Here is a 27,509-nt window from a genome sequence, read left to right on the forward strand (position 1 = left end):
GTTAATGGTAATTGATTGATAAAACACACATAATATGTTGTATTTCTCCCTCTTTTTCTTATTACTTTGGCACATAGTATCATTGATTTTTTTTCTCCAATATCCTACAAACTAAAATTTTGGCTATTTTTTCTTTTGTTGAGGAGATGACATAATGGTATATAGTATCCTAAAAGTGTATATCATAGCAACCCATTTATGTGTTTCTTTTTCCTCATTTTATTCAAGAAATACTATACCTTTGATAAATGCATATTGTTATGTGGGCAATGTGGGAAACTGATAAATACAACGTACAGGTACCTGTTTAACTTGTACTCACAAGACAGACTGTCATGGATAACATAAGAGAACCACTAAATATTTCATGAAGCTAGAGAAGGAGAAGATCATGTTTAGCTTGGAGAGGGGATGGGGCCAGGATCAAGAAAGATGTTACAACTGATCAACTAACTTGAAGTGAGCTTGCAATACTGATATGATAGGAATGTGGATGAGAGAAGTGAAGGTGGAAGAAACAAGGCATTTTGGATATTTTTGTCTCATTTTAAAATCAGCTTCCATTGGGAGGCAGGTTTTTAAAACACTGAAGAAAATTTTTAAAAAGGTAAAACATAACCATTGTAGGAAAGGAAGAAAAAATTTGATGATTTATGAAGCTCCATACACAGTTTAATGGCTAGGTGGAAGTGTGGTTCTAGTAAAGATTTTAACTATTAATGAGTTAATCTATCATAATTGTTTGAATATTGGCCAAGAGTATAAACTGACAATAGGAGCAGTCTTTGAGAACTAAATTCCACATGAATATTATGATTTTAAAACTGGATGGGTACTATGAAATTCTATTTGGAAATAAAAACATATTTCAAAGTAATAATGTTGTTATACTTGCTTTGAAATGAAGAAGAATGCAATTAATAGATAAATTTTTATTACTCTTCAAAAGTGCATTTAATTAGATTTCAGAAGGACCACTACTCAATGTGAAATAGTTACATTTTTTTTGAATATTTGGGACATAAGAGACATTTCTTTTCTGGTACTGGGGTTCAAACTCAGGACCTTGTACTTGTGAGGCAAGTGTGGCACCACTGAGCTAAATCACTGGCCACTAGGAGACATTGGATTTAGGCCTATAACTACCATTTGGTTGTTGATAGTGATGATTATAGTTATGGACAAGGAAAGGATAATTAACTTTCCTTAATCCAAATATTGTTTTGTTGTTAACTTATTACATCAATAAGAACATGCCTTTTTTGCTAGTTTGAGTATTCCATATGCAACCTTTTTAAAAAAATAAGCCTTTACATTATCTTTAATAACTAAAAATTAAATGGTCATAGTAGTTTTAATAGAAATTTTTCATGGTGGTGTGACTCTTTTAATGTTATTTTATTTTTATTTTAAAATTTTAATTAATGCATATTAGTTATATAGAGTAGTAGGTTTCATCTAGGCACATTCACTTGTGATATAACTAATATAATTTGATTATTTTCACCCTCCCATTATCCCTTTCCTCTTCCTCTCCTCTCTTCCTGATCCCCTTCTCTAAAAGTCATCTATCTAATTTTCTGTCGTCTTTTTCTTTTTTTAAATTTTCTTTTTAGATTCTACACATGAGAGAAAACATGCAATATTTGATTTTCTGAGTCTGACATATTTCACATATCATTACCTTCAATTCCACCCTTCTTTCTGCAAATGACATAATTTTGTTCTTCATTATAGCTGAATAATACTCTATTATGCAAATACCACATTTTCTTTATTCATTCATCAGTTTGTGGGCACTTACGCTATTTCCTCAGCTTAGTTACCATGAATTGTGTAGTAAAAAACATGAGTATAGATCTATCACTATAAAATGTTGATTTAAATATTTCAGTAATCTATCAAAGGGTGGTGTAGCTGGATCAAAAGGTAGCTCTATTTTTAGTTTTTTGAGTAATCTCCATATTGATTTCCAACGTTCCCACCAAAAGTGTAAAAGGTTTAAGTTTTTACTGCATCCTCATCAGAATTTAATTTTTGGTATTCTTGACAATGGCCATTCTGACTGCGGTAAGATGTATTCTCAATGTAGCTCTTATATGCACTTCTCTAATGGCTAAAGATGCTGAACATTGTTTTTCATATAGTAATTAGCAATGTGCACTTTTTTTCAAGAACTCTTTTTTTGACTCATTTCTCCACTTATCAATTGGGTTTTTGTTTTTATTTTTTATTTTTATTTATTGGTACCCGGGGTCGAACTCGGAACCTTGTGCTTGCAAGGCAGGTGGCGGAACCACTGAGCTAAATCCTGGGCCCTCAATTGAGTTTTTGAGTGTTAAGCTCCTTGAGTTCTTTGTATGTCCTAGATATTCTTTATTGGAAGGGTAGCTGGGAAAGATTTTTCTTCCCTTCTGTAGGCTGTCTTTTCATCCCATTCATTGTTTTTGTTGATGATAAATTGTTTTGTTCCTTTGTTTGTTTGTTTAGAATTACTAAGGATCAAACCCAGGGGCATTCTAACATTGAGCTACATCCCCAATCCTTTTGCTAAAAATTTATTTGTATAATCATATTCTAGGGTTATTCCATGCTTTTTTCATAAGTTCTTATTTTGTTCTTTATTGCTGTATGAATAATTTTCTATTTTATCTTCAAGCCTTGTGATTCTGTCCCCTTCTTGATTAAGCTGATTATTATGTTTTCAAGTGAACATTTTATTTGACACATTGACCTTTTTATTTTCAAGAATTTTGTTTTATTTTTTCAGAAATCCAATTTATTAAATTCTTTTATTGCCTTCCTTATTTCATTCAATTGTTTATTTGTATTCTGTTTGAGTTCATTGATCAATTTATCATTATTTTGCATTATTAGTCTGATATTTGACACACTTTGATGCCATTGAAATCAGACACAATGAAAATATTAATTTTTGAAGGCATGTTGTTGCCTGGTTTTTCATATTTCTTAATTTCCACTGAAATCTCTACATCTATTGGAATGGCCTTCCTTTACTTTCTGTGTAGCCCTACTTTGGGGGCAAATTTCTCTTGACAGTGTCCCCTCAGATATCCATCTGTAGTGTAGTGTTGAATTTAGCTCTGAGGAGATTTCACTGTGTATTTTTTCTATGCCTTCTTTGTCTGTTATTAATGGGAATTGACACACAGTATACAGTGGTGGACCCTGAGTGACTTCCTTTCTCTGTATACTTTCCAAGAGTGGGGTCCATCTGGAAGTAGAGTCAGTTGTAGAGTCAGTAGAGTATGTGGGGGAAGAATCTGAATTCTTTTCTAATTTTTTCAATACAGTACCCTCTGAAAGGTTATGGGTTCACTCTGCTGGAGTCCTTCGTATGTGTAGTGTCTACACAGTGTTGTTTCTCTCTTCTGCTGCTGTTGGGCATAAATTTCCAGGAGCATCTTTAATTCCTCTCTAACTGTGCCTACTTGGGGCCAGATTGTTGGCTTGGGGCTTTTATTATCTCTCTCATTTAAACTGAATTATTCTCTCAGGTTCCAGTGGGTCTGGGATGTGGCTGAAGTAAATTCCACCAACAAACAGTGACAATTTCCACATATAAACAAACATGATGTATCAATACAGTAGAAACTGAATTAAAATAACATAACCACATAACAAATAATGAGAAGGAAAAGGGATGCAGATTGCATACAATACACTAAAATTAAAGATTAACAACATAAAGCATAACAATGTACATGTACCACCTCCCCTCATAATCATTATATACTACAGTCATGTACTAATAAAAGTTAAAAAGAAAAAAACTGTATCAGCAGTGATGTATAACAAAGGAAGAAAAGTAAGAGGAAAGATACAGGAGAAAAAGTAAAAAGGGAACAAGAAAAAATCCAAGTAAAGGAGAGATGAAGATAAATAAAATAAATGTGAGGAAAAATAGTGAGAAATAACAAAACAAAATGAAAACAAAAATTGAAGACAGAATAGACAGATGAAAAGGTATAAGAAATAGAATAAAAACAAATAAAAACTAAAGACTAGTCAGCAAATCCTCGTGTCCAAGAATTTTGCTTGGATATACAGACAGGCTCAATTCTGTTTTCTTCCTCCCAGGTTGTTTCGAACCAGTTAGGGAAGTTTTCTGTCTGCTGCCACTGTTGTTGAGCAAGTTGAGATTATAATGGCTGAGCTTCGGGATTTAGATCCTGGAGATGTTTGTTTACACATTTAGGAGTATGGCAATAGCCTGAGTAGCAGTCAGGGACCCTTGTCTTCAACAGAGCCTCAGCAGTGTTGGGAGGACACAGGGCAGGTTCACATTCAGTAAAACCACCTCGTTTCGGGGTCCAGCAATGTGGTAAAACACCATGTGGCTTCGCATTTCCTTTTTGCTGATCTGGGCTTAGCAGCCTCTATACCGTGCAGGATGAGAATTCAGTTCAGCCTCTCTGGAGCAGTGGCATATCTTGCAGGAGAGGCTGAGGGGGTGGAGGAGGCGGTCCACCCTAGGCTATTTAAATAGGTTTACATATTCAGATGTGTTTGGAAAGAGGAAAATTGAAGGACCAACTGAGCAGCATGAACTTTAGCTATAACACTGCTCCTGAGGTCCTCAGGATATACAATTAGCAGTGGCCTCTGTGGTTATACCATGGTCTATGCTTTCTAACATCTGTAATTTAGCCTCTGGGCTGTCCCAGTTGGGCTTATCCTCTGCCCAGATGAATCTAGACAGTGCACCTGTGCAGCATGGAAAATGGCCAAACTGCTCAGCTGTAAATCCCTGAGAATCCCCAGAGTACAGGAGGGAGAAATTTTAAGCCATTAAGCTTTGGGCAGAAGTGGCCCAGAGGACCCAACACTTTGTAATCATCTCACTCAAATACTGTACGCATTCTTCTCAAGCACACTGCATTCATTTTTTTCCATACTCCCTCCTGCTGAAACTTTCTAAAGAGATCCTATTCCACATTATTCTCAGCCAACACTCTCAGGTGCCCTTCTCCCACAAAGATGATGCATTAGGGCATTCACCAGAAGCTCTAAATTTTACTCCCATGAGGCCTTCTGTTCTCCCTAATAACAGAACTGCTCTCAAGGTGGCTTTGGTTATAGCCTTCTGAGAGCTTGCACATTCTAATGCCAGGTTGTTGGGTTGGTAGAATCACTTTCAAATCTAATCCCATAGCTGGGGCTAACTTTCCTCTGCCAATAGGACCATCAGCTGGCTTGTAATATCTGGATTTGCCTTAATTGGCCTTTCACCATATGCTTGGAAACTTTATGATCATTGCCCCCCAGCTGGGAAATCCAGGTTGAAGTTGTGAGAATTGCTCCACATCCTTCTCTGAGTTGCTTTTACTGATTTCCATTCTATTTAGGTTTTCTTTCACCTTGACTGTTGAGTCCCAGAACTCTTCCTCACTTTCCCTGGACAGAAGTTTCTTTTTAATTGCGATGACGTTGCTCAACCACTGAGTCGCCCAGAGGTTACTTTCATTCAGTCATCTTTCTACCCTCCGATATACAATCTTTTTAAAAAGAAAGTCTGAGACATCACAAACACAATTTGGACTACTTTTTAAACATTGATATTACATTGCAAGTTTATTTAAATCCTGCCAAATACACAGAAACCATGTTATGCTGAAATTATCCTCATATATTTTGACTAAAGTAAGTTGAAAGTCAAATGTCCTTTGATAAAATTTCTTTACAAATCTATCAGAAGTAAACTTCTATTGGAGGATGATAGGGAAATGAAAAGAAAATTCTAAAAAGAAGTGATTTTTTGCCTGGGCAACATACAAAGACCCCATGTCAAAAAAAAGTTGATTTCCATGAATAGTGAAAAGCTTTCAATAAAGTTTTCAAGGGATTTTTTTTCTCTTTACAAAATTGTTATTGTATAAAAATAAGTTTATTAGTTTTAGCAATAATGATTCAAAGGCAATACCATAATAAAAATTATGTATTAATGTATTAATATGTATTAATGTATTAATATGTATTAGTGTACTAATATGTTAAAGTTTCACTTTCTTTAAAGATATCAATATATTAGCCATATAATATTCTAATTATAAGGATATAACTTCCACACATTCATCTGTATTTCAAAAGTATTTGTTTTCATTGTGCTCCTTGGTGAATCACAGTTTCAAAAATCAGTCTTTCAGAATCTTTTTAGCATGTTTCACATTAAGTTCCTGCCTGTGCTAATGCTTGTCATTAATGGCCATGAGATTCTGATTACATTTTCCATTGAAACTCGGTCATTCAGTGTGTGATTTAAATATTAAGAGTCTATCATATATAGAACATATCCAGTTAATGAATGACTGACTGGCTGTACAAACTGTACTTATTTTCAGTATTTAGCATTTCTAATCAAGAGCCTGAGAAAAACTGTTTTACTTTCTGTGCTTCAATTTCCTTTCTGTAAAACAGATCATCTTTCTTTCTGTATTTACATATAGAACTCACATTTGCTTTGTAGATAGTGTTTCACCTGAAAAGTAGTTAGGCTTATTTATAAGCCACAAGCTACCTTAACTCTTCATTTTAATTCGGGCAAACTGATTTGTTATCTTTTAACAAGTCCATTTATTGATAACTAACTGAATGAGAAGCCACTAATGCATGCTTTTAAAAGTTTATTGGTCTTCCCATATTATTTGTTGTGCAATTATGGAGTCCTTTCAGGTCAGATAGTTGTCAAGATTCACAATTTAATGAAGAAAGATAATTAATAAACTGAATAGTTATATGAGAAAAGGAAAAAACGGAAACAAAGTCTTTGTAAATAGGGAGGGGTGGAGGTTTTGAAGGGAGGGCAGGGGAATTAGGAAAAAATAAGAACTGGGATATACTATGTAAGGGTAAAAATTCTCAATGATGAATGTCATTATATTGTATACCTAGAATGTACCAGTAAACTTAATGAATAAAAAAAGTGTATAGATAAAATGAGCTCACATGTATTCTCTTGGGGAAAAAGCACAGAATTTGCTTTTATGTCCATTATAGCAAGGGTTCCTGAGTTTTAACATGAAGAAAAACTTTATAGGATGATTTATATTCTCCTACCTTGTCTATGCTTAAAATTTTACTGGTAGCTTTCGTGCTATGTTTTTCTCTAATTTTTCAAGTTTATTTAAAGGAAAGTTTGAGGATGTAGATGAATGTTACTGAGTACATAATGAAAGAATACATGCGTTTTTTTTTAATGTGACAGTCCCATTTTGTTTGAATATTCACAGACTAAGAAGAACACAGGATTTAGTGTACTTATAAATTTAATATTTTCTTAGTCAAATAATGTTAAACATTAGAGTAAAATAAAAACCTCTGATTTCTATAATGAAATAGCAACTTTAACATTTCAGATTTTATATTTGGGCCATTATTCAATTGTGGGCTTATAAAACAACCCTCCAAAATAAAGACAAAAGAAAGAGAAAATTTGGTTGACAGTATTTGCTGATTTCTGGAGTATAACTGTTCCCACTATCACTGTTTTCAAGTTACCAGCACTTTAACAACTTGCTCACAGAGCTGTTGAATAGTTAAGAATTGACTCTGCATTGAATAGGCTCCAAGAGATACCTCTCCTCTTTTAAAGTGGTACAGCAAATTTGAAATGTTGAGCAAATCAGAATTTACATGTCAATTTCCCCTATATCCATTAAACAAAGACTTAAATTTCCCTAACCAGTATGTCCATAAAGTTATATTCTTTCAGAAAAACATAATAAATTAACTCAAAGTTGGACACATCTGTATAAATATAAATAAATAATATGGTTTTCAATGTAGACCATATTTTCTTAAAATAGAATTATATCAAACTGGAAGGTATTTGGGCATTACTGACTTTGGGTAATTTTCTTCAATCATAGTGTAAATATTTCCACTTCAGTGTTAAAAAAGGTTAGTGATTAGAGATGTTAATACTTGCAAATGTACAGTACTTAAGAAGTGAAAGGTACTAAAAGGGAGAATAGAACTGGATGGCATAGTAAGAACTCACAAGAAGGGAAAAAATCTTAGGTTTTCAAAGCTCTGAAAAGTGACATAACTTTTAGAAACCTAGACTTCTAATAAAATAAATACTTTTAAATGTTTGATGTATTTCCTCACCTCCATGGATATAAAGAATTAAAAACAAATCTTAGATGCACTGAACTTTCCCATTAGTGCAAGGCTGCCCAAGATAGTAATCACTAGTTACATGTACTTATATCAACTCAAATTAACTAAATGAAGTTAAAACTGTAAGTACTCAGTTCCAATAAGTCATATTTCAAATGTTCAATGGCCACACATTACTTGTGGCTACTTTATTAAACAAAGCAAATATAGAAAAATTCCATCATTGCTGAAAGTTCTGTTAGACAGAACTACACTGAGTAGGGGCGAAGAAAGTTCCAGGACCATCAGCCATCTTTGAAGAAAATATAATACTAATTAAAAAATCAGCAAGTCTATTGCAATTAGACTTATGTTTGCACAGAAAGTATAGTTCTTGTAGAATTTCATTAATTTCATCATTGTTATAAAACAGAGGCAGATTTAGCACTGATTTAGCAAATGTTTAATATGTGTGAAGAACTGTTACACTGTCTTAAAAAAAACATGAAAATGAAACAGGCATGAGGGTTCTGGCAGAATTATATACCAAACAGACATTGTAATTTGTAAGCAAAGATGGATTCAAAAACAAATTTCAATGGAGGAAATATGACATAATGACTGTCTGGATTTGAATACTGATTTTATCATTCCTTGTTGTGTGACCTTAGACAAATTCATGAACCTATTTAAGTCTCAGTTTGCCTCATCTCTCAATGAAATGGGGATTATAATTGTACCTTCTTCAATAAATGTAATAAAATGTAAATACACTTAGGACAATTTTTGGAATGTAATAAATACTTAGCATATATTCTCTAATGATATTTATGTTTTATATTCCAGAATCCATTTAAAATAATAATAAGCGGAAACCAATATCAAGCCCAAGAACTAGCATAGACAAAAATACCTTCCTCTATATAGGGTCTTCTTTGAGCTCTCTTATTATTATCAGGACCAATGGTGCCCTATAATTAGATTCATTTTTAGGTAGTAGCCACTTTCCTTAGAGAACATTTGTTCATCTTAATGGTTCTTTGAAATTAATTCCACAAAGGAAGAATAAGGGGCCCAACAGTAGCTAGTGAGGATGTGCTTATTCTAATATACAAGTTGACCTGTTTTGTGTTTTATTTTAAGTAATCTTGAATATTTATATGTGGAGTAGTCTTTAATTTGGACTATATACACCCATATGCCATGCAAAAAGACCCATAGGTCTTCTTTCTATCCTTAATAGGGTACGTTAGTCACTTAATAAGTATCTGTTGCCCAAATTTGTGAAAGCTAAGAATTCACTGGATATTAAACTGTGGGAAGTGTTTTCAACAAAAACAATCATTAGTAATGCAGGCTTTAATTCCAAAATTGGAAAAGACATTGCAGGTTGTAAACTAATGTTTATCGGTTTTGTTGTCATTTTGGCACAAACGAGTTTGGGAACATTGTTATGCCAAACACATACTACTTTTTAGTTCTGGCTTAGATCTGATTAATGTTGGCTTAGGTCTTAGCATTTTTAGCTAATTCCTAATACAACCACAACATGAATTTGAATTTTCCTTATGATCACTAGGGTTGAAAGACTATTTATCCTTCAATTATATCATTGAATATGGAAAAATTCTTACAGAAAAAATAAGTAAAATATCTAGGTAGTATGGAAGTCTATTTCCTGTTTGACATTTGAATGTCCTATATCATATTTTTACTGCGTTTGTAGAAAAACTTGCTTGCCAGTGGACCATAGTTTTTTTTCGGATGTATTAAATAAGTTTAAATAAAAAATGGTTAACAGTTAGCATTTGGCTGTTTATCAATACCATCTGATTTGCTGTGTTTCTTGTTTGATTACACAGTTGGCAGTTAATGAATTGAAAGGAAATGGTCACAAAGCAGTGCCATTATTACGTGATCATCTGGTATTAAAATTAGTCAAAACAGAGTATAATATTTTTGGGGGGATAACTCAAATTCACTGAAAAAATTACCTTATGTATCATTCTAAATTCTCCATGGGAAGGCAAAGTTATTAATATCTTTTAAAACATGAAATGAAGACTCATTGAGCAAGAATAGGGTCGTGTGTGGGTGTGTGTGTGTGTGTTGCCCGAGTGAGTGACTAGCAGAGTTCCAAGCATACAACATAATTTAGAAGCTTTCATTTTCCCACTGACTATATATTCTTTCTATAAGACAACTTACATACTATGAGCATGTAATTCCCTTAGTCTGTCAGCCTCTTCCAGGACAGGTTGATGGCACTGAAGGTGTGAGAGTCTTTTCCTATGATCACATAGTTCACAAATAGAATGTGGTTATGATTTTTGGATTCCTTCAAGGCTGCATGTTTCAGGTGCATTTTCAATTTGGAATTGTTCCTTATGCATACTGTTATATTACCTCTTCTAATTCAGGATTGACATCATGCCTTCAAAATCACTGCAGAATGAAAACACCCAATATCTAGAATATTTTCTCTGAGTGGTAAGGTACTTAATTATACTTGGAAATCAAACATAAGAGTACTGTGGATTTGTTGTTTCAAAAACTGTGAAATACATATAAGGTGATAATTTCTATCTTGGAATAGGGAACTTAACAATAGCTAAATTGCATTTTTTCTCTCCTTTTCACCTCAAGGGCTTCCTTGTCATGTTCCCCCCAAGTTCATGAAAACTGAAGTATTCATTTAGGTTAATTTACATACAGTGACAAATTGGTGATTGCAGAACACAGATACTTAAACTGGCTCATAAAGACCAATCAAGGACCATGATTTCAATAGTATTTAGAGATATCAAGTTTGGATTTCAAATTTTTTCTAGAATTTATAGTAAACCAAGTTGCTATCAATAATGAACAAACTTTTATTTTCCTGTCCCTGGATTTATTATTAAAGTCTGCCAAGTTGCAATCTGTTCTGCTTCTGCAGAAATCTGGTGACAGTACAGAAGGAGAGCATCAATTAAATATGAAATATCCGGACACATGCATGAATAAAATATCTAGTATTCAGATAAACTTCTCAAAGCCACTTCACAGCAGTGAAATACCATTAAATCCTTTAGGAGTTCATTAACCAATTAACATTTGGAATATTAATTACAGTGAGAGTTGAGTTCAAAATTAAATAGAAATAAAAGGACAAGGTTTATGTTACATAGTTTCATTGAATGTTTGATAAGAATCAGTAGAATAAAATGCCAGATGCAATAAGTCAAAACTGATATGGTTATCATTAAAAGGTAATGAAACACATGTGCACATACAAATAGCCACATGATAGGGATTCTTTTCCATTAAGTTTATTGGTACATTTTAGGTATACAATACAGTTACATTCATCATTGGGATCTTGTACCTTTATATGATGTGTCTTGGTTCTTATTTTTTCCCCATTCCCCTGCCCTCCCTTCAGCTCCTCCACTCTTCCCTATTTACAAAGACTTTGTTTCCATGTTTTTCCCTTTCTCATATTTTTTCTTTTCCCTTGTTTCCTTTCCCCTACCCCTCCCACTTACCCTACACCTTTAGACCTTTTCTTCCTATTTCTCAATGTCAATTATATATTTTGATCCTTATTTATAATTTCAGTTTTTCACACCAGAGAATCTATTTGGTATTTACACACGTGTGTCCTGTTTATTTCACTTAAGAGTAGGGCCTCAATGTGCATCCACTTAGCTATAAATGTCTCTAGTTTCTCATTCTTTATGGCTGAGTAGAACTCCATTTTATGAAAAAAAAACACATCTTCTTTATCCAGTCTCCAGTTGATGGGTAATTGGGCTGTTTTCAAGTTTTAGCTATTACAAACTGTGCTGCTATAAACATGGGTGCCCATATATCACACATATATCACGCATGATTCTTTTAATTCTTTTGGGAAGATACCCAGCAGAGGGATAGCTGGGTCAAATGGGACTTCTAATTCTAGTTTTTTGAGGTATCTCCATACTGATTTCCACTGTGGTTGCACCAGTCTGCACTCCCACCAACAATGAAGAAGGGTTCCTTTCTCCCCACAACTCTGCCAGCATTTGCTATAGGTTGATTTCTTGATAGCAGCCATTCTTTCTGGGGTGAGGTGGAATCTCAGCGTTGTTTTCATCTGCATCTCTCGAATGACCAGTGATGTTGAACATTTTTTTATATATTTATTTGCTACTTTTACTTCTTTCTCTGAGAAATGTCTATAGAGATGTTTAATACAAATATATTAGTCCTTCATAAATTCTGTGTATTCTATCATATTTCTAAAGAAATAAAGGAATACATTGAGGTAAAATAAATGATCTCCTTGAAAAGGGTCAGAGTTGATGCTTCAGTGCCAATAAACTGAATCTTAAACCAAATTGTATTAAATGTTATAAAAGTCTAAATTTTTCTAAGCATTGCTCTTGCGTTTTATGAAGAAGCAATGTATTTGCAAATGGTTTAGTATGGTGCCTATTCCCTTTTGCCATTTGTGATATATCCCAACATAAAAGGAAATTGGTAGAGGAGGCCTATGTATGTATCAATTGATACCATTCATATAGTGATTGTTTTTAGGCATCATCCTTGAACTGTAAGTACATGTTAGAATCTGAGTTTATTGATGATAATTTTACAAACTGAAGGAGTACAAAGGGATTTGGTTGTATAAGAATGTATCAGTTTTGGAAATCTCCCTCTTTTGCTACTTTGAATCTGGAGAAGAATTCTGCATTGTTTTAGAGAAGTTGCAGCTGTTTGGGGATGCCATGAATGAAATACACACAAAGTAATAGGGTAGTAAAGTCATAAATGGCACATAAAATGAAGTCAACAATGGGTAAAAGTGACTGAGGCTTTATATTTGCAATTTTTCTTTTAAAATGCCTTGCTGATTTGTTGCAAATATTGTTAACCCTGTATTTGGCAAATGGTGAGGACATTATCATTTGTGTTCTCTTCTGTAATAAAAGAAATTAATTTGCTGTGAAATTTTAGCTAGGCTAAGACACAACAGTAGCCATCTAATGAACCAAAGCACATTGCAGTTAAGCAGCTAGATGCATGCATACTGATTACGGGTCTGAAATATTGATTTGCTTATTGCAAAAAAAGAAATTGTCCATATAATTATTATTATTTCAGGACAGATTAAACATTTCAGTTCCGCACGATATTTTTTATCTTTAATTAAGTTTATTGGTACAATTTAGATATACATAATAATCACATTCATTTTATGGAATTTGTACCATACATGATATTTCTTGGTTTTTCTTTTTTTCCCAATCCCTTCCCTTCCCTTCAACCCCTCTCCCTCTTCTTATTTACAAGAGCTTTTGAAATAAGAAGAAAATGTTCAAATGGGAAGGGGTTCATAAGTGGGGGGAGAGGGAAAGGAAGGAAGGGAAAAGAAAAAAATGAAAAAAGAAAGATAAAATGGAAACACATGATTTTTAAAAAACACACATAATTCTAAATCAATATAAGATACTGGACTCATCTAATAGGGTTTAGATGGTTAAAAATGTCTGCTCTCTGGGCTGCCTTATGAGAATAATATCATTAGTCATTAAACTGATTCTTGATTAAATTTGGAAAATTTTATGTTATAAAATCTTAAAACAGAAATATTGCTTCATGCACAATGTTACTGTCCCTCTTAATATTCATTCTTTAAATAATGTTTTCATAATATGGTATTACATAATATGGTTTTGAAAATGGCAAAAAGGAGTTTGAAGGTAAATCACTCATGTTCATATTGTTAAACATAAGGGAATCCTTTATTATCATATTACATTTTTTCTTATTATTCACAAATTCTCTAGTTGTGTATTCTTCCAATTCTTTTAAATTCAGAATGAGTTTTCTTTTTTTATTAGCAGAGTAGACAAGATCAAGTACCACTGTCAGTTGGATTCTCTTGTTTTTGCAAACCATCATTACTGAAAATTTTTCCATTTGTAATGGCAGAATATGCTCTATATAAGATTTCTGTTTGCCATTACACAGTGATTTTTATCAGTTCAATTTTTGCACAGTCAATGCTGTCCTGTGTTGCTATTTATTCATTCAGTTTGATTAGATATATTGTAGTTAATTCATATGTATTTTTTTGTACTGGGAATCGAACTCAGGACCTTGTGCTTGCGAGGCAGGCAGCGGCACCACTGAGCTAAATCCCAGACCCTCATATATATCTTTTGAAGCAAAATTTTAATGATAGAATCCAAAGAAAATTACTGAAATTTTGCATTTTATGCATATATTTGGGCATAAATCAATGAGACTACAACAGTGAAAGACAAAAATTTGGCCTCATATATGATTTTTTCCATTAATGTGTGTGCACATGTATATGCACATGCACACATATTATTTAGATAATATATATTTAAAAATGATAGTTTCAGTTGGGTTTCACAACTGATGAAATTTTAGTTTATCTTCAATATGGGAAAATATAGTGATATAAGGGCTTTAAGGTCTTCCTTTCTATCCCCATACTCTCTCTCCAAAATAGAAGTAAAATTATTGGGGAAAAAAGTTGATCATTTTCCTCTGCATTGTTTATAAACTTTATTTTGATTGTGCCTTATGCACATTATTATAACTAAATATTTTCCTACATATTCTGTTTCAAAACATTGTTTATAAGCCTTGATAACAGTTATGAAATCTTTAAATGTACCAAACATTTACAATTATTGTTTTTAACTACTACGTAATACTGCAGCTAATATACTCAAAATCTACTAATAATTTCAGTAAAGTTATTGAATTGTAATAAAATTCTAATAATGTAAAATAATATTCAAAAATGAATATAGTATACTTATGAATGTATTAGTGTTCTAATGCCACTTCAATAGCTAACCCTAAATTTAATAGAATCAAGACAATACAAATTCATTACTTTAGATTCCTGTAGGTCGGCATTCAGACATGGGTCTTACAAGGCTAAAAATAGGTTGCCAGAAAAGCTGCATTCCTTTATGTAGCTTCCTGGGAAAATATGTTTCCTTGCTTTTTCCAGCTTTTAGAGGCCTGAAATGTTGAATCACTGACTCTTTTTCTACCTGTCTTCCACTTCTAAGAACTGTTGGGATAAGATTAGGTTTACCAGTATAATTCAGTAAAATCTCCCTATATCAAGGTTCTCAAACATATCTGCAAAGTCCCTTTGGCCATGTGTAATATAACATATCACTGGTTTAAGCAATTAAGATGTGTGTAGACTGGATATCTTTTGGGAAGGTGACATTCTTCCTGCCGAAATGACAGACATTGCAAAATGTTAACTACCAATAGTGAAATTAACTCTAACATTAATTATTGCATGAAACAAACACAATTTTTCTTTAGGAGATTTATACCTTTTAGTCTTCTCACACAAAACCAATGAAGAAGCACATATTTGATAAACTAATTTATACTGTTATGATTGGAATACTGATGTAATTATAGATAACTAGACAGAATATTTGATTTAAGAAATTTATTATGAATTAATTAAATATTTTAAAGAACAAATATTCTTTGTCCAAGCATGTCTACCACTTACTTATATTTTTTCCACTATGTTCATACACATTGCAATTTTGTTATTTTATTGATAAAATTAACCAAATGATTCAGATTTATTCATCTATATGACATGCATGTAGTGAAAAATTTCAATGTTTTATAACAATTTTCATAAACACAAAAGTCTTGACAGTCATAGCAGATACTATAAAAGTATGCAACAATATTTGATTTTTATTCAAGTTCTTTATCTAAAATTATAAATCTTTAAGCATCACTAAGGAATTGACATTTGTAGAATTAACTGTTAAAAAATTATTATGTCCCTCTGACTATTCAAACATTACATTGACAGAATTCAACATAAGTTTTTAAGGTCTGATTAGAGGTATAGTGGACCTTAAGTTATGACTGGCTTGACAAACAAACAACTTGGGTTATGGCCAGAATTCTAGTTTTAACTTATAAAGGCTTGAGTTATGACCCGAATGCCAGCTGCTTGTGCGTCCAGATGGTCTCAGCTACAGATTTAACCCTTAAAGAGTTCTGGAAGGAACATTACAACATCCTTTCCTGTGTGAGGTTAATTGAGAAATCCTGGGCCAATATCTCTCTAGGGACACTGAGATCTGCCTGTATACAGGAGAGAGATTTTGATGGCTGTGTATAGGACTCTGCTCCTTCAATTGACCAACTTGAATTACAAGCAGCCTTTGCGAATGAACTGAATTTGTAAGTCAAGGATCCACTGTATATCATTTCTCTAATTTTTGTCTGTTCAGAGAAACTAAACATATACTAGATGCCACAATTTGGTTTTTTTCCCTTATGATTCTTAAAATTTTACATTTGGAAAATGTGATATCCGATTCAGATACTAGTATCACTCTTCATGAAATTAGTATGAGCTTTATATCAATCTAGAAGCTTATAATAACTATAACTTTCACTAAACATCTACATTTGTAATCATTTATACGTTTGCTCTGAGAGGAAGTGGAAACTAACTTTTCTTGAACTTTCTTCATGTACTCAGCTTGCCTTTTGGCCCTTTGCTTTCTTTTCTTATTTAACTCTTACAATATCTTATTAGTTTGACAAGAACCAAAAATGAGGTTTTGTCTAAAGATATGTAAGGCCCAGGTACTGTGGCTGAGCACACTTTCAGGAGAAGTGAGACATCAACATTTCAAATGTTAGGGAAAACTGGCAAACAGATGGCATTAACTTTTGTGTTTCTTTCTGTGTTAGGAGCGGATCTTAGAAAGTCCTTCTCCTGCTCCCTCTCTGGAAGAGAGCCATCACCTTGGGAGCCAAACTTCCTCCCACCCCAGCAGCAGTGTGTCCAGCCCTCCCTCTCAGAGGGATCATCATTCAGAGAAAATGGGTGAGTGTCTTACCTGAAACAAATAATTTGAAGATACTTTTTCAAGAAATTCCTCATTAGACACAAAAGGGGGGCAGAGAAAGGAGAAGGAGGAGCTGACAATTGTTTAACATACTGTATACAGCTTTTTGAAGTTGTCATTTTTTTAATTGCTGAAACAATAAGACCAACAAAATAAAACCTAAGTTTGTCACGTTTATTGTATGCAAAAGCTTCTCTTTATCACTCATTCTCATGGAATTTTTGATTATGTTAGTTCAATATGTTGTATTGTAACAGATATTGCCATATAATACACTTGTAGCATTCCCAGCACCCTTTGGAATAATGGAAGATGAAATATTCTTTAAGCAATTAGTTATATAAGAGTAATTAAAAAGTGAGTCAATATACTATATGCCACAGTCTCAACAGTATGGATCACAAATACTGAACATGCTTTTCCTTACATTTTTTTAGTCTCAGGTGAGTTACATCATAAACAACATTCTAGAAATTGGTTGTATATGATAGGCCACATTGGACACTGGAATCTAGCTATAGGTCCAGCACTAGCTAGCTATAACATCTCGAATATATCATTTAACGTATTATATTGAAATAGTTACCTCACTGCCTAATGAACTGCATTATTTTGAGATCAAATGAAATAGTACGTAGAAAAACACTTCACAAATTTGAAGTCATAAAGAGATATGATGTGATAAACCTTTATTTTATTTTTTTTAATTCTTTTATTGGTACATTTTAGGTATACAACACAATCACATTTCTCCTTGGGAACTTGTACCTTTATAAGATGCATCTTGGTTCTTATTTTTTCCCCATTCCTAGCCCTCCCTTCACTCCCTCCACCTTTCCCTATTTACAAAGACTTTATTTCCATTTTTTCTATTTCTCATCATTTTTCCTTTTCCTTCTTTCCTTTCCCCTGCCCCTTCCACTACCCCTACCCCTTTGGACCTTTTCTTCCTATTTTGCATTATCGATTATTCATTCTAATCATTGGTACATGATAAACTTTTATTTTACATGAGTGACTTTACCTTGATTGGTTTTAATCTCTTGCTATCTGATCTTACCCAAGCTTGCAGAAATTAACAGATACGTTCAGCTCTAGCAATTCTCAATATATAGTAATTATGGATGAGTTGAGCTGGGTAAAGTCTTCATTAATCTTCTAAACTACACAGTCCATTTTCCTATGTGTCCATTTACTTTAGGGAAAATGACTCCTGATTTTCTTTTAGTCTTACAATTGGAATGTTACATGTTTTCTAGATTTTTTTTTGTGTTAAATTCTTTTATTGGTACATTATAGGTATACAAAACAATTACATTTCTCATTGGGAATTGTACCTTTATATAATGCATCTTGGTTCTTGTTTTTTCCCCATTCCTAGCCCTCCCTTCACGCCCTCCACCCTTCCCTATTTACAAAGACTTTATTTCCATTTTTTCCATTTCTCATCATTTTTTCATTTCCCTTCTTTCCTTTCCCCTGTGGCTCCCACTACCCCTACCCCCTTGGACCTTTTCTTCCTATTTTACATTATAGATTATTCATTCTAATCATTGGTACATTTTAGGTATAAAATATAATGACATTCATCATTGGAAATTTGCACCTTTACATAGTCTCTCTTGGTTCTTCTTTTTCACCCTTGCCCAGCCCTCCCTTCAACCCCTCCAGTCCTCCCTATTTACAAAAATTTTGTTCCTATTTTTCCATTTTCTCATATTAATCCCATTCCCTTCTATCCTTTCCCTTAGCCTTCCCACTTCCTTCCCCTTTGCCCCTTTTCTTCCTATTTCACATGACCCATTATACATTTAGTCCTTGTTTACACTTTCAGTTTCTCACACCAGAGAAACTATTCGGTATTTACACATGTGTGTCCTATTTATTTCACTTAAGAGTATTGCCTCAATGTGCATCCACTTAGCTATAAATGTCTCTAATTTCTCATTTTTTATGGCTGAGTAGTACTCCATTTTATAAAAACACCACATTTTCTTTATCCAGTCTCCAGTTGATGGGCATTTGGACTGTTTCCAACTTTTAGCTATTACAAACTGTGCTGCTGTGAACATGGGTGCACATATATCACTGTGGTATGATTCTTTTAATTCTTTGGGGAAGATCCCCAGCAGTGGAATAGCGGGATCAAATGGGATTTCCAAAACTAGATCTTTGCGGTATCTCCATACTGATTTCCACAGTGGTTGCACCAGTCTACACTCCCACCAGCAGTGGAGCAGGGTTCCTCTTTCCCCACAGCCCCGCCACCATTTGTTATTGGTTGATTTAATGATAGCAGCCATTCTTTCCGGAGTAAAGTGGAATCTCAGCATTGTTTTCATTTGCATCTCTTGAATGACCAGTGACGTTGAACATTTTTTCATGTATTCATTTGCTATTTCTACTTCTTTGTCTGAGAAATGTCTGTTGATTTCAGATGCCCATTTTTGGATTGGGTCTTTAAATTTGGGAGGTCTGATCTTTTTAAATTCTTTATAGATTCGAGATAGTAGACCTTTGTTTGAGGAAGAGCAAGTGAAGATTTTTTTCCCACATTGTGAGTTGTCTCTTCACACTGCTGGTGGTTTCTCTTGTTGTGTAGAAGCCTTTCAATAAGAAGATATCCCATTTGTTGATTGTTTGTGCTAGTTCATGGGCAACTGAGGTTTTGTTCATAAAATCTTTTCCTACACTGATGTCTTCAAGGGTTCTACCTAACCTCTGTTCCAACTGGTTCAGAGTTTCTATTTTAATATTTAGATCTTTAATCCATTTTGATTTTAGTTTAGTGCATGGTGAGAGATACAGGTCTAGTTTTAATCTTTGGCAAGTTGAAGCCCAATTTTTCCAGCACCATTTATTAAAGAGGCTATCTTTCCTCCAGTGAGGGTGTTTGGCTCCTTTGTCAAAGATGAGATGGCTGAGTGTGTCTGGCGTTGTTTCTGCATCTTCTAATCTGTTCCACTGGTCCTCAGGTCTGTTTCTTTGCCAGTACCATGCTGTTTTTATCACAGTAGCTTTGTAGTATAGTTGCAGGTTGGGGATTGTGATACCCCCTGCCATGTCTCTGTTACCTAGAATTGCTTTTGCTATTCTGGGTCTCTTCTTGATTTTTTGTATCGTTCTCTTAGTCTCCATTGCATTGATTTCTCCTCTGATCTTTATAATTTCTTCCCTTGTATGAGCTTTGGGGTTGTCCTGCTCTTCTTTTTCTAGAAGCTTGAGGTTCAGCATCAGGTTGTTTAATTGGGCTCCTTCTGTTTTCCTAATATGCATATTCACTGCTATGAATTTCCCTCATAAGACAGCTTTCATTGTGTCCCATAGGTCCTGATATGTTGTATTGTCATTGTCATTTAATTGAAGGAACTGTCTGATTTCTTCTTTAATTTCCTCTGTGACCCATTGGTTATTCAGAAGTGTGTTGTTCAATTTCCACATGTTAATGAAATTTTTTGAGTTTCTTGTGCTACGGATCTCCAATTTCATCGCACTATGGTCTGATAATATACAGGGGATAACTTGAATTCCTTTGCACTTACTTAAACATGTTCTATGTGTGAGTATGTGGTCTATTTTTGAGAATGACCCATGTGCAGCTGAGAATGTGTATTCTGATTTTGTGGGGTGGAAGACTCTGTAAACATCTGTTAAATTCATTTTTTCAAGAGTTCGATTGAGTTCTAGTATTTCATTACTTAGTTTTAGTCTAGTTGATATATCTATTTGTGACAGTGGGGTGTTGAGGTCCCCCACTACAATTGTATTAGTGCATAGATGACTTTTCATGTCTGTTAGTATTTGTTTTATATAGTGGGGTGCCCTAGTGTTTGGTGCATAGATATTTATGATTGTCATCTCTTCCTCTTGGATTCTTCCCTTTACAAGGATGTGGTGTCCTTCTTCATCTCTCTTAATTAGTGTTGGTTTAAATTCTACTTGATCTGCCAAGAGGATAGCTACTCCTGCTTTTTTTCAGGTTCCTGTCGCATGCAGTATTGTTTTCCACCCTTTAACTTTCAGTCTATGAGTTTCCTTTTGAATTAAGTGTGTTTCTTGTATGCAGCACATTGTTGCATTTTGCTTCTTGACCCATTCTGCCAGTCTATTTCTTTTGATTGTTGAATTGAGACCATTAACATTGATGGTTATAACTGAAACGTATTGACTTGTCATTGCCATGACTTTTTCTTTTTGTTGGGTTCTCCCCCTTTACATTTAATTTCTTGCCATGCCAGATGGGTTCATTCTGCTTTGCTTCCTGGGGTTGTGATCCTCAATGTCTGTTCCTAGGCTATTGTGTAAAATTCTTTGGAGTGCTGGTTTAGTATTCACGAAATTCCTAAGGTGCTCTTTGTCATGGAAGTATCTTATTTCTCCATCCATTTAAAAGATAGTTTTGCAGGGTACATCAATCTGGGTTGGAGGCTGTTTTCTTTTAGGGCTTGGAATATGTCACTCCAAGCTCTTCTTGCCTTGATGGTTTGTGTTGAGAAGTCTGCTGTGATTCTGATGGGCTTTCCTTTGTATGTGAGTTGTTTCTTTTCTCTGACTGCTTGGAGAACTTTGTTCTTCTGTTGTGTTTCTGGAATCTTAACAATTATATGCCTATGTGTAGATTTTTTTTTGATCAAGGCTATTTGGAGTCCTATATGCCTCACTTATGTGTATGTCAAGCTCTTTTCCCCTGCTTGGGAAGTTTTCTGCCATTATTTCTGTGAAGAGATTTTTTATGTCATCTGCACTCTCCCCTGTTTCTTCATGGAGCCCAATCAGTCTTATGTTATTCTTTTTTGAATCGTCTAGCAGCTGCTGGATTGATTTCTCATGTTCCCTTATAATTTTGAAGCATTTTTTCTTTTCCTGGTCACTAATTGCAATCTTATCTTCTATATCTGAAATTCTGTCCTCACATTGCCTCATTCTGCTGGGTAGACATTCAATGGAGTTTTTCATGTCCTGGAAATCTATTTGCATCTGTTTTATGGATTCCGTTTGTTTCTTATGTTGGGATTCCATCATGTTCCTGAGCTCCTCTCTAGATTTATTAATCATGTCTTGCTCTAGGAGCACAATTTCTCCTGTTATCTGAGAAATTATTTCTGATTTCATTTTTTCCAGATCCCCTTTTGTTGCCAGTTCAGTGGGTCCAGGTGGTTGAGTATCAGAGTGTTCCATCTTATTTCCCTTTGGTGTTGCTGTAGGTGATCTGGACGTCTGGTTTTGAGACTTATTTATGTGTTTTCTCATTTCGACTGTGGTGGGGATCTGTTAGCGTCTGCACGGATTACCTCCTCTGAGCTGGGTGAGGTGGGACAGGGGCCAGGAGCAGTGGTAGGGATGGTGACCCAAAAGCCCTTTCCTGTGGGCTGGGAGCAGCCTGAGGGATGGTGGCCGGGAAACCCCTTCCTCTGGACCAGGAGCAGTGGGATGGTGGCTCAGCAGCCCCTACCTCTGGGCCGGGAACAGTGGGACTCAGTACCTTGGTCTGGTGGTCTGGTGTCCTCTGCGCCTTGGTAATGTGGAATCAGGTGGCTGTCTGCAGTGGGGTGATTCGGTGTCTTCTGCGTGACTCAGGACCTCGGTAGGGCTTGCACAAACCTGCCTGTCTGCAGTGGGGTGACTTGGTGTCTTCTGCGTGACTCAGGACCTCGGTAGGGCATGCACAGACCTGCCTGTCTGTAGCTGACTGATTTGGCGTGTTCCGCGGGACTGCGGACCTCGGTAGGGTGTGGGCAGACCTGCCTATCTACAGTGGGGTGATTCGGTGTCTTCCGCGTGACTCAGGACCTCGGTAAGGCCTAGATTTTTAATTTTAATTTTTATTAGTGCCTGCTTGTAGTACATAATGATTACATTCAATGCAAGGAGTCAGTACACGTATATAATACACAATTATTTTTATGTGCATTTCCCCTCTTCCTTCCATTTCTTGGTCTCTTTCTCATTTACAAAGATATATCTCCCTGTTTCCTGTTATTTATTTTATATTTTGCTCTTTAATTCATTTATACTTTGGGCTGGGGATTTAGCTCAGTGGCATTATGTCTACCTCACAAGTGCAAGGTCCTGAGTTTGATCCCCGGTACAAAAAAAAAGAAGAAAAACCATGTGATAGTTAAGCTTGTATGTCTGATATATCTAGAAATCTTCCCCAAAGAATTGACTGAAGGCATTATATTACAGAGATACATACATACCCATGTTTATAACAACATAATTCATAATAACTAAATCTTAGAAATAGCTTATGTGTCCATCAACAGATAAATGTATAAAAAATGTATTTATAACAACGAATCACTACTCTGCTATAAAGAAGAATACATTTGAGTCATTTGTAGAAAAACTGACACAACTTGAGACTGTAATATTAAATGTACTCTATATTTGTACAGGCAAAATAATGTTTAGTTCTAGACACCTCAAAAGAATGTGTTTTGAGAGGAGGAAAGGAATTTGAGGAAGGAGAGAAAGTGTTAAATTCTGGATTTGTGTTGAGGAAGAAAAAAGCTATTTTTTTTCTTGTTTAAATTCATCCAAGTCTCATTTAGCCTGTCAATATTATACATATTTTTGAGGATCTTTAGCTTCATAATAAACTCAGTGATTCTTTAATCTTGCTCCACATTATAATCAACTGTGAAGGCTTTACAATTGTGAATACCCAGGCCACACACTCAAAGTTTGACTCTCTTGCTCTAAAATGCAGTCTAGGAAGTAGTGTTTTGTTTTGATTTTCAATATCTCTGCAGGAAATTCTAATGTGCAGCCATGGTGAAGTATCAGTGAGATAGAGCTTGAGCTCCATGGCCCTATGGGACTAATTTTTTTTTTTTTTGGTACCGGGGATCGAACTTGGGTCCTTGCGCTTGCGCAGCAGGCAGCGAAACCACTGAGCTAAATCCCCGGCCCTCTATGGGCCTAATTTTAAAGCCCAGAAGATGTAGAGATTTTTTATCTTTATTCTATGGACACAGTACAACTTTGTATACAACTTTCTCAGGAGAGTCTGAACAAGATAATAGGCTATAGCTAGATGATCATTAATGAACTATGAAACTAAAGCACACATTATTTTGTTGGGAGTATCTTTCTATTGATCAGGGTAAAGAAAGGGAAACGAAGGGAAAGGAATATATAGTAATTTATTGAGTTCTAGCTAAAAGAAAAGCACATAGAGGAATATACTTGGTGATAAACACATCATAAGAGGTTGTGCAACTTTAAATTATAAGTGAAATAAAAATCTCCAAGGCGATATAATACCCTAGAAAAACAATCTTAATAGCATTGTATATTCCTTATTCCACCCACAAGAATTACGCTCTGTACTCTACAGTTGACCAAGCATGATAGTGAGTTTACCTACAAATGAATAAAAATAGTTGAAAATTCCTAATATTTACAGTGACCATGTCTTATTTATTTATTTATTTCAGTACCGGGGATCAAACTCAGGACCTTGTGCTTGTGAAGCAGGAGTCATGCCACTGAGCTAAATCCCTGGCCCTAACCATTGCTTATTAATAGAGCTATATGCTTTTTTTTTTTTTTTTGTACCAGCTATTGAACTCTGGACCTCTGCTTGAAAGGCAGGCACCACTGAGCTAAATCCCCAGCCCAATAGAGCTATATGTTTTAATAAAATCTAATTACAGTGAATAAAATGACAAGGATGAAAATTAGTAGAGTTTACATCTTTCAATAGAAATGTTTTATGAGAAATCACAATAATTACCAGAAGGGTATATTCTATTAATCTTTCTAATTATAATATTTGCAAAAATATTTGCAAAAACTTCCGCAGTGAGTGAAATGCATAATTTTTAAAACTCATGATGTATTGAAAGAAAAATTATTTTAGAAGCATTTTAGGAAACAAATTATGGACATAGATAACTAATTTTCATATAGTTTTAAAAGCATTAACATTTTAGATGCTTTAATGGGAATGTATTGGCAATTATACAAGTATTATGTGTAAATTCCTTTAAATTTTGCATGGTTCAGCATCATATTGATTTTTTAAATGTTTATTTTAATATAATACAAGTAGGTACTAATAAAGAAAATTTAAAAGCTGTTTTATGAAAAAAATTTTCACAACAAAAATAGAGAATAACAGTAAATACACAATGTATCATGATCTTAAAATAATATATTTTCATTTACTAATCTTTCAACTAATTTCCTAATAATACTATAGCTTTTTCTCACAGTTAGTATAATTTCAAACAATTTCTTCCTATTTCACAATATCTATTATACTTCTTTTGTCGTTATTTACACTTTCAGTTTCTCACACCAGAAAGACAATATGATATTTATGCATGTATGTTCAATTTATTTGACTTGAGTATGGTTTCAAGGTGCATCTATTTAGCTAGAGAAGTCTCGAGTTTATCCTTCTTTATGACTGAATAGTACTACATTACATTTTAAAAAAAATCGTTTTATCTATTCATCAGTTGATGGCCATTTGGGTTGTTTCCAAGATTTAGCTATCACAAACTGTGCTAGTATAAACATGAGTGTGCACATACTGATTTGGTATGATGCTTTTAATTTGGGGGAAAAATACTGAAAAGGGGGATAGCGGGGTCAAATGAAACCTATAGTCCCAGTTTTTTTAGGAATCTACACACTGATTTCCACAACAGTTGCACCAGTCTACATTCCCAGTAACAATAGAGAACGTTTACTTTTTCCCCACAGCCCCACAAGCATTTGTTGGTTGATTTCTTGATAGCAGCCATTCTTTCTGGAGTGAGATTCAATCTCTGCATTGTTTTAATTTGCATCTCTCGAATGATCAGTGTTGTTGAACATTTTTTCGTATATTTATTTGCCATTTCTACTTCTTCATCTGAGAAGTGTCTATTCATTTCAGATACCCATTTTTGTATTGGGTGTTTATATTTGAGAGTGTTTTGTTTTTTTCAGTTTTTTATATAGCTAGATATCAGTCTTCTGTCTAAGGAATAGCTGGCAAATCAAAACCACCAAATATATTGCTACTGTTATAAAGTGTACAAAAGTGATTTTAGTTTTTATTGGAGAATATTAGGCATTTATATGGTACCTTTCTGATTTTGTGGGGGAGTATTTTACAGAGAAAATTACGTAGCTACATTTTATATTTATAGTTATTGTGTCCAACTGTAGAGAAGAACTTATTGTTGATCAGGATAATGGACCAATAATGAAAAAAATTCCAAGGGGTAATAAATTTTAAATGATTTTTATTTATTTCATTTAAATATAAAGATCAGATACTAACTCAGCAACTGAGCTGTATATTGCATCCACATTTGCCTATGTCAGAATACATTCATACTGTTTTGGATAAATTCTTTTAGTAATATAAAATATCTACCTGAAGCTTTTTATTTAGTATTATAAATTATATATCGACCTGAAATTTGTCTGATCATGTGGTTGAATATTTCACTCTGAGCACTTTCATAATTTATACTTAGTTACTGGTGACTCTCTTTGTATTATATGATGGGCATATATAAATACACACACAATGGTGCCTCAGTTCACTAATTTAATTCTTTTCATGATTCTGGAAAAGATGACCATACACATTCATGTTCAAGGAGGAAAGATGGCCACCATCGTGTTTGGCACCCGATGCAGAGTTTACAAACAAAAACAAAATTTGCCAAATGGTTCTGTTTATGAACCAAATTGTTTGCAAACAAAAGCATTCATGAACCAAGGAATCACTGCATATATACATATATATATATATATATATATATATATATATATATGTGCAAAAACTGGATTACAATCCAGGGGAGTATTGTTCCTCTCAAATCTTAAAAGTAGTCTTAAAAATATATGCTAATTTGGGCATTTGAAACAAAAGCTTTTCATCTTAATGCACAGGAATTTACTTGGAGTACAGGTAGGTAGTATCTCAATCTGGCCTTTGATCTCCTGAGGAACACATATTACCTTTGCATAATATTTACTTTTTTCTTAGGATATCAGTTTAAGAGATATAGGAACAATTAAAAATAGGAAATAATGTTCCCTTGAAATGAAAACTGAGTACAACTTTGATTAAAAATTAAATGTAAGAGGGCTGGGGATTTAGCTCAGTGGTTCCGCTGCTTGCCTCGCGAGTGCAAGGTCCCGAGTTTGATCCCTGGTACAAAAAAAAATAAATGTAAGAGAAAAGGAAATACATATAATCTTACATTAGACTATGAATTATTAGAAAAAAATTTTCAAGAGCTGAGGTGTTAGTGGAAAATTATTTTCTTTCTTCACTACAATGAATTTGCTTTGTAATTACCTAGATGAGCATTTCAGTTGGAATTTGGAATAGTGTATGATTGTAATTTCATTGATCCATGGTTGGTTTTCTTGCTACATGTGTAGTCTCTTCTTAGTCAGATGCTGAAAAGGTATACTCTCCGGGGCTTCAGAATGCAAATGATTGATTTC

At 34.2% G+C, this 27,509-nt stretch overlaps 1 protein-coding gene across 1 annotated transcript in view; it reads left to right on the forward strand.

Moving 5' to 3' along the window:
- The window catches only part of Dach2 (dachshund family transcription factor 2), a 764,989-nt gene that overhangs the window by 634,831 nt on the left and 102,649 nt on the right, over positions 1-27,509 (forward strand). Inside the window, exon 7 of the mRNA XM_087196571.1 lies at positions 16,885-17,020. Within this exon, the coding sequence (XP_087052697.1) occupies positions 16,885-17,020 (136 nt within the window). The remainder of the gene's footprint in view (positions 1-16,884; positions 17,021-27,509) is intronic.

The sequence above is a fragment of the Heterocephalus glaber genome, unplaced genomic scaffold (genome assembly GCF_053883595.1).
Source record: "Heterocephalus glaber isolate CG9 unplaced genomic scaffold, H.glaber_assembly_v1.0 deba00001613, whole genome shotgun sequence".
Lineage (NCBI taxonomy): Eukaryota > Metazoa > Chordata > Mammalia > Rodentia > Bathyergidae > Heterocephalus > Heterocephalus glaber.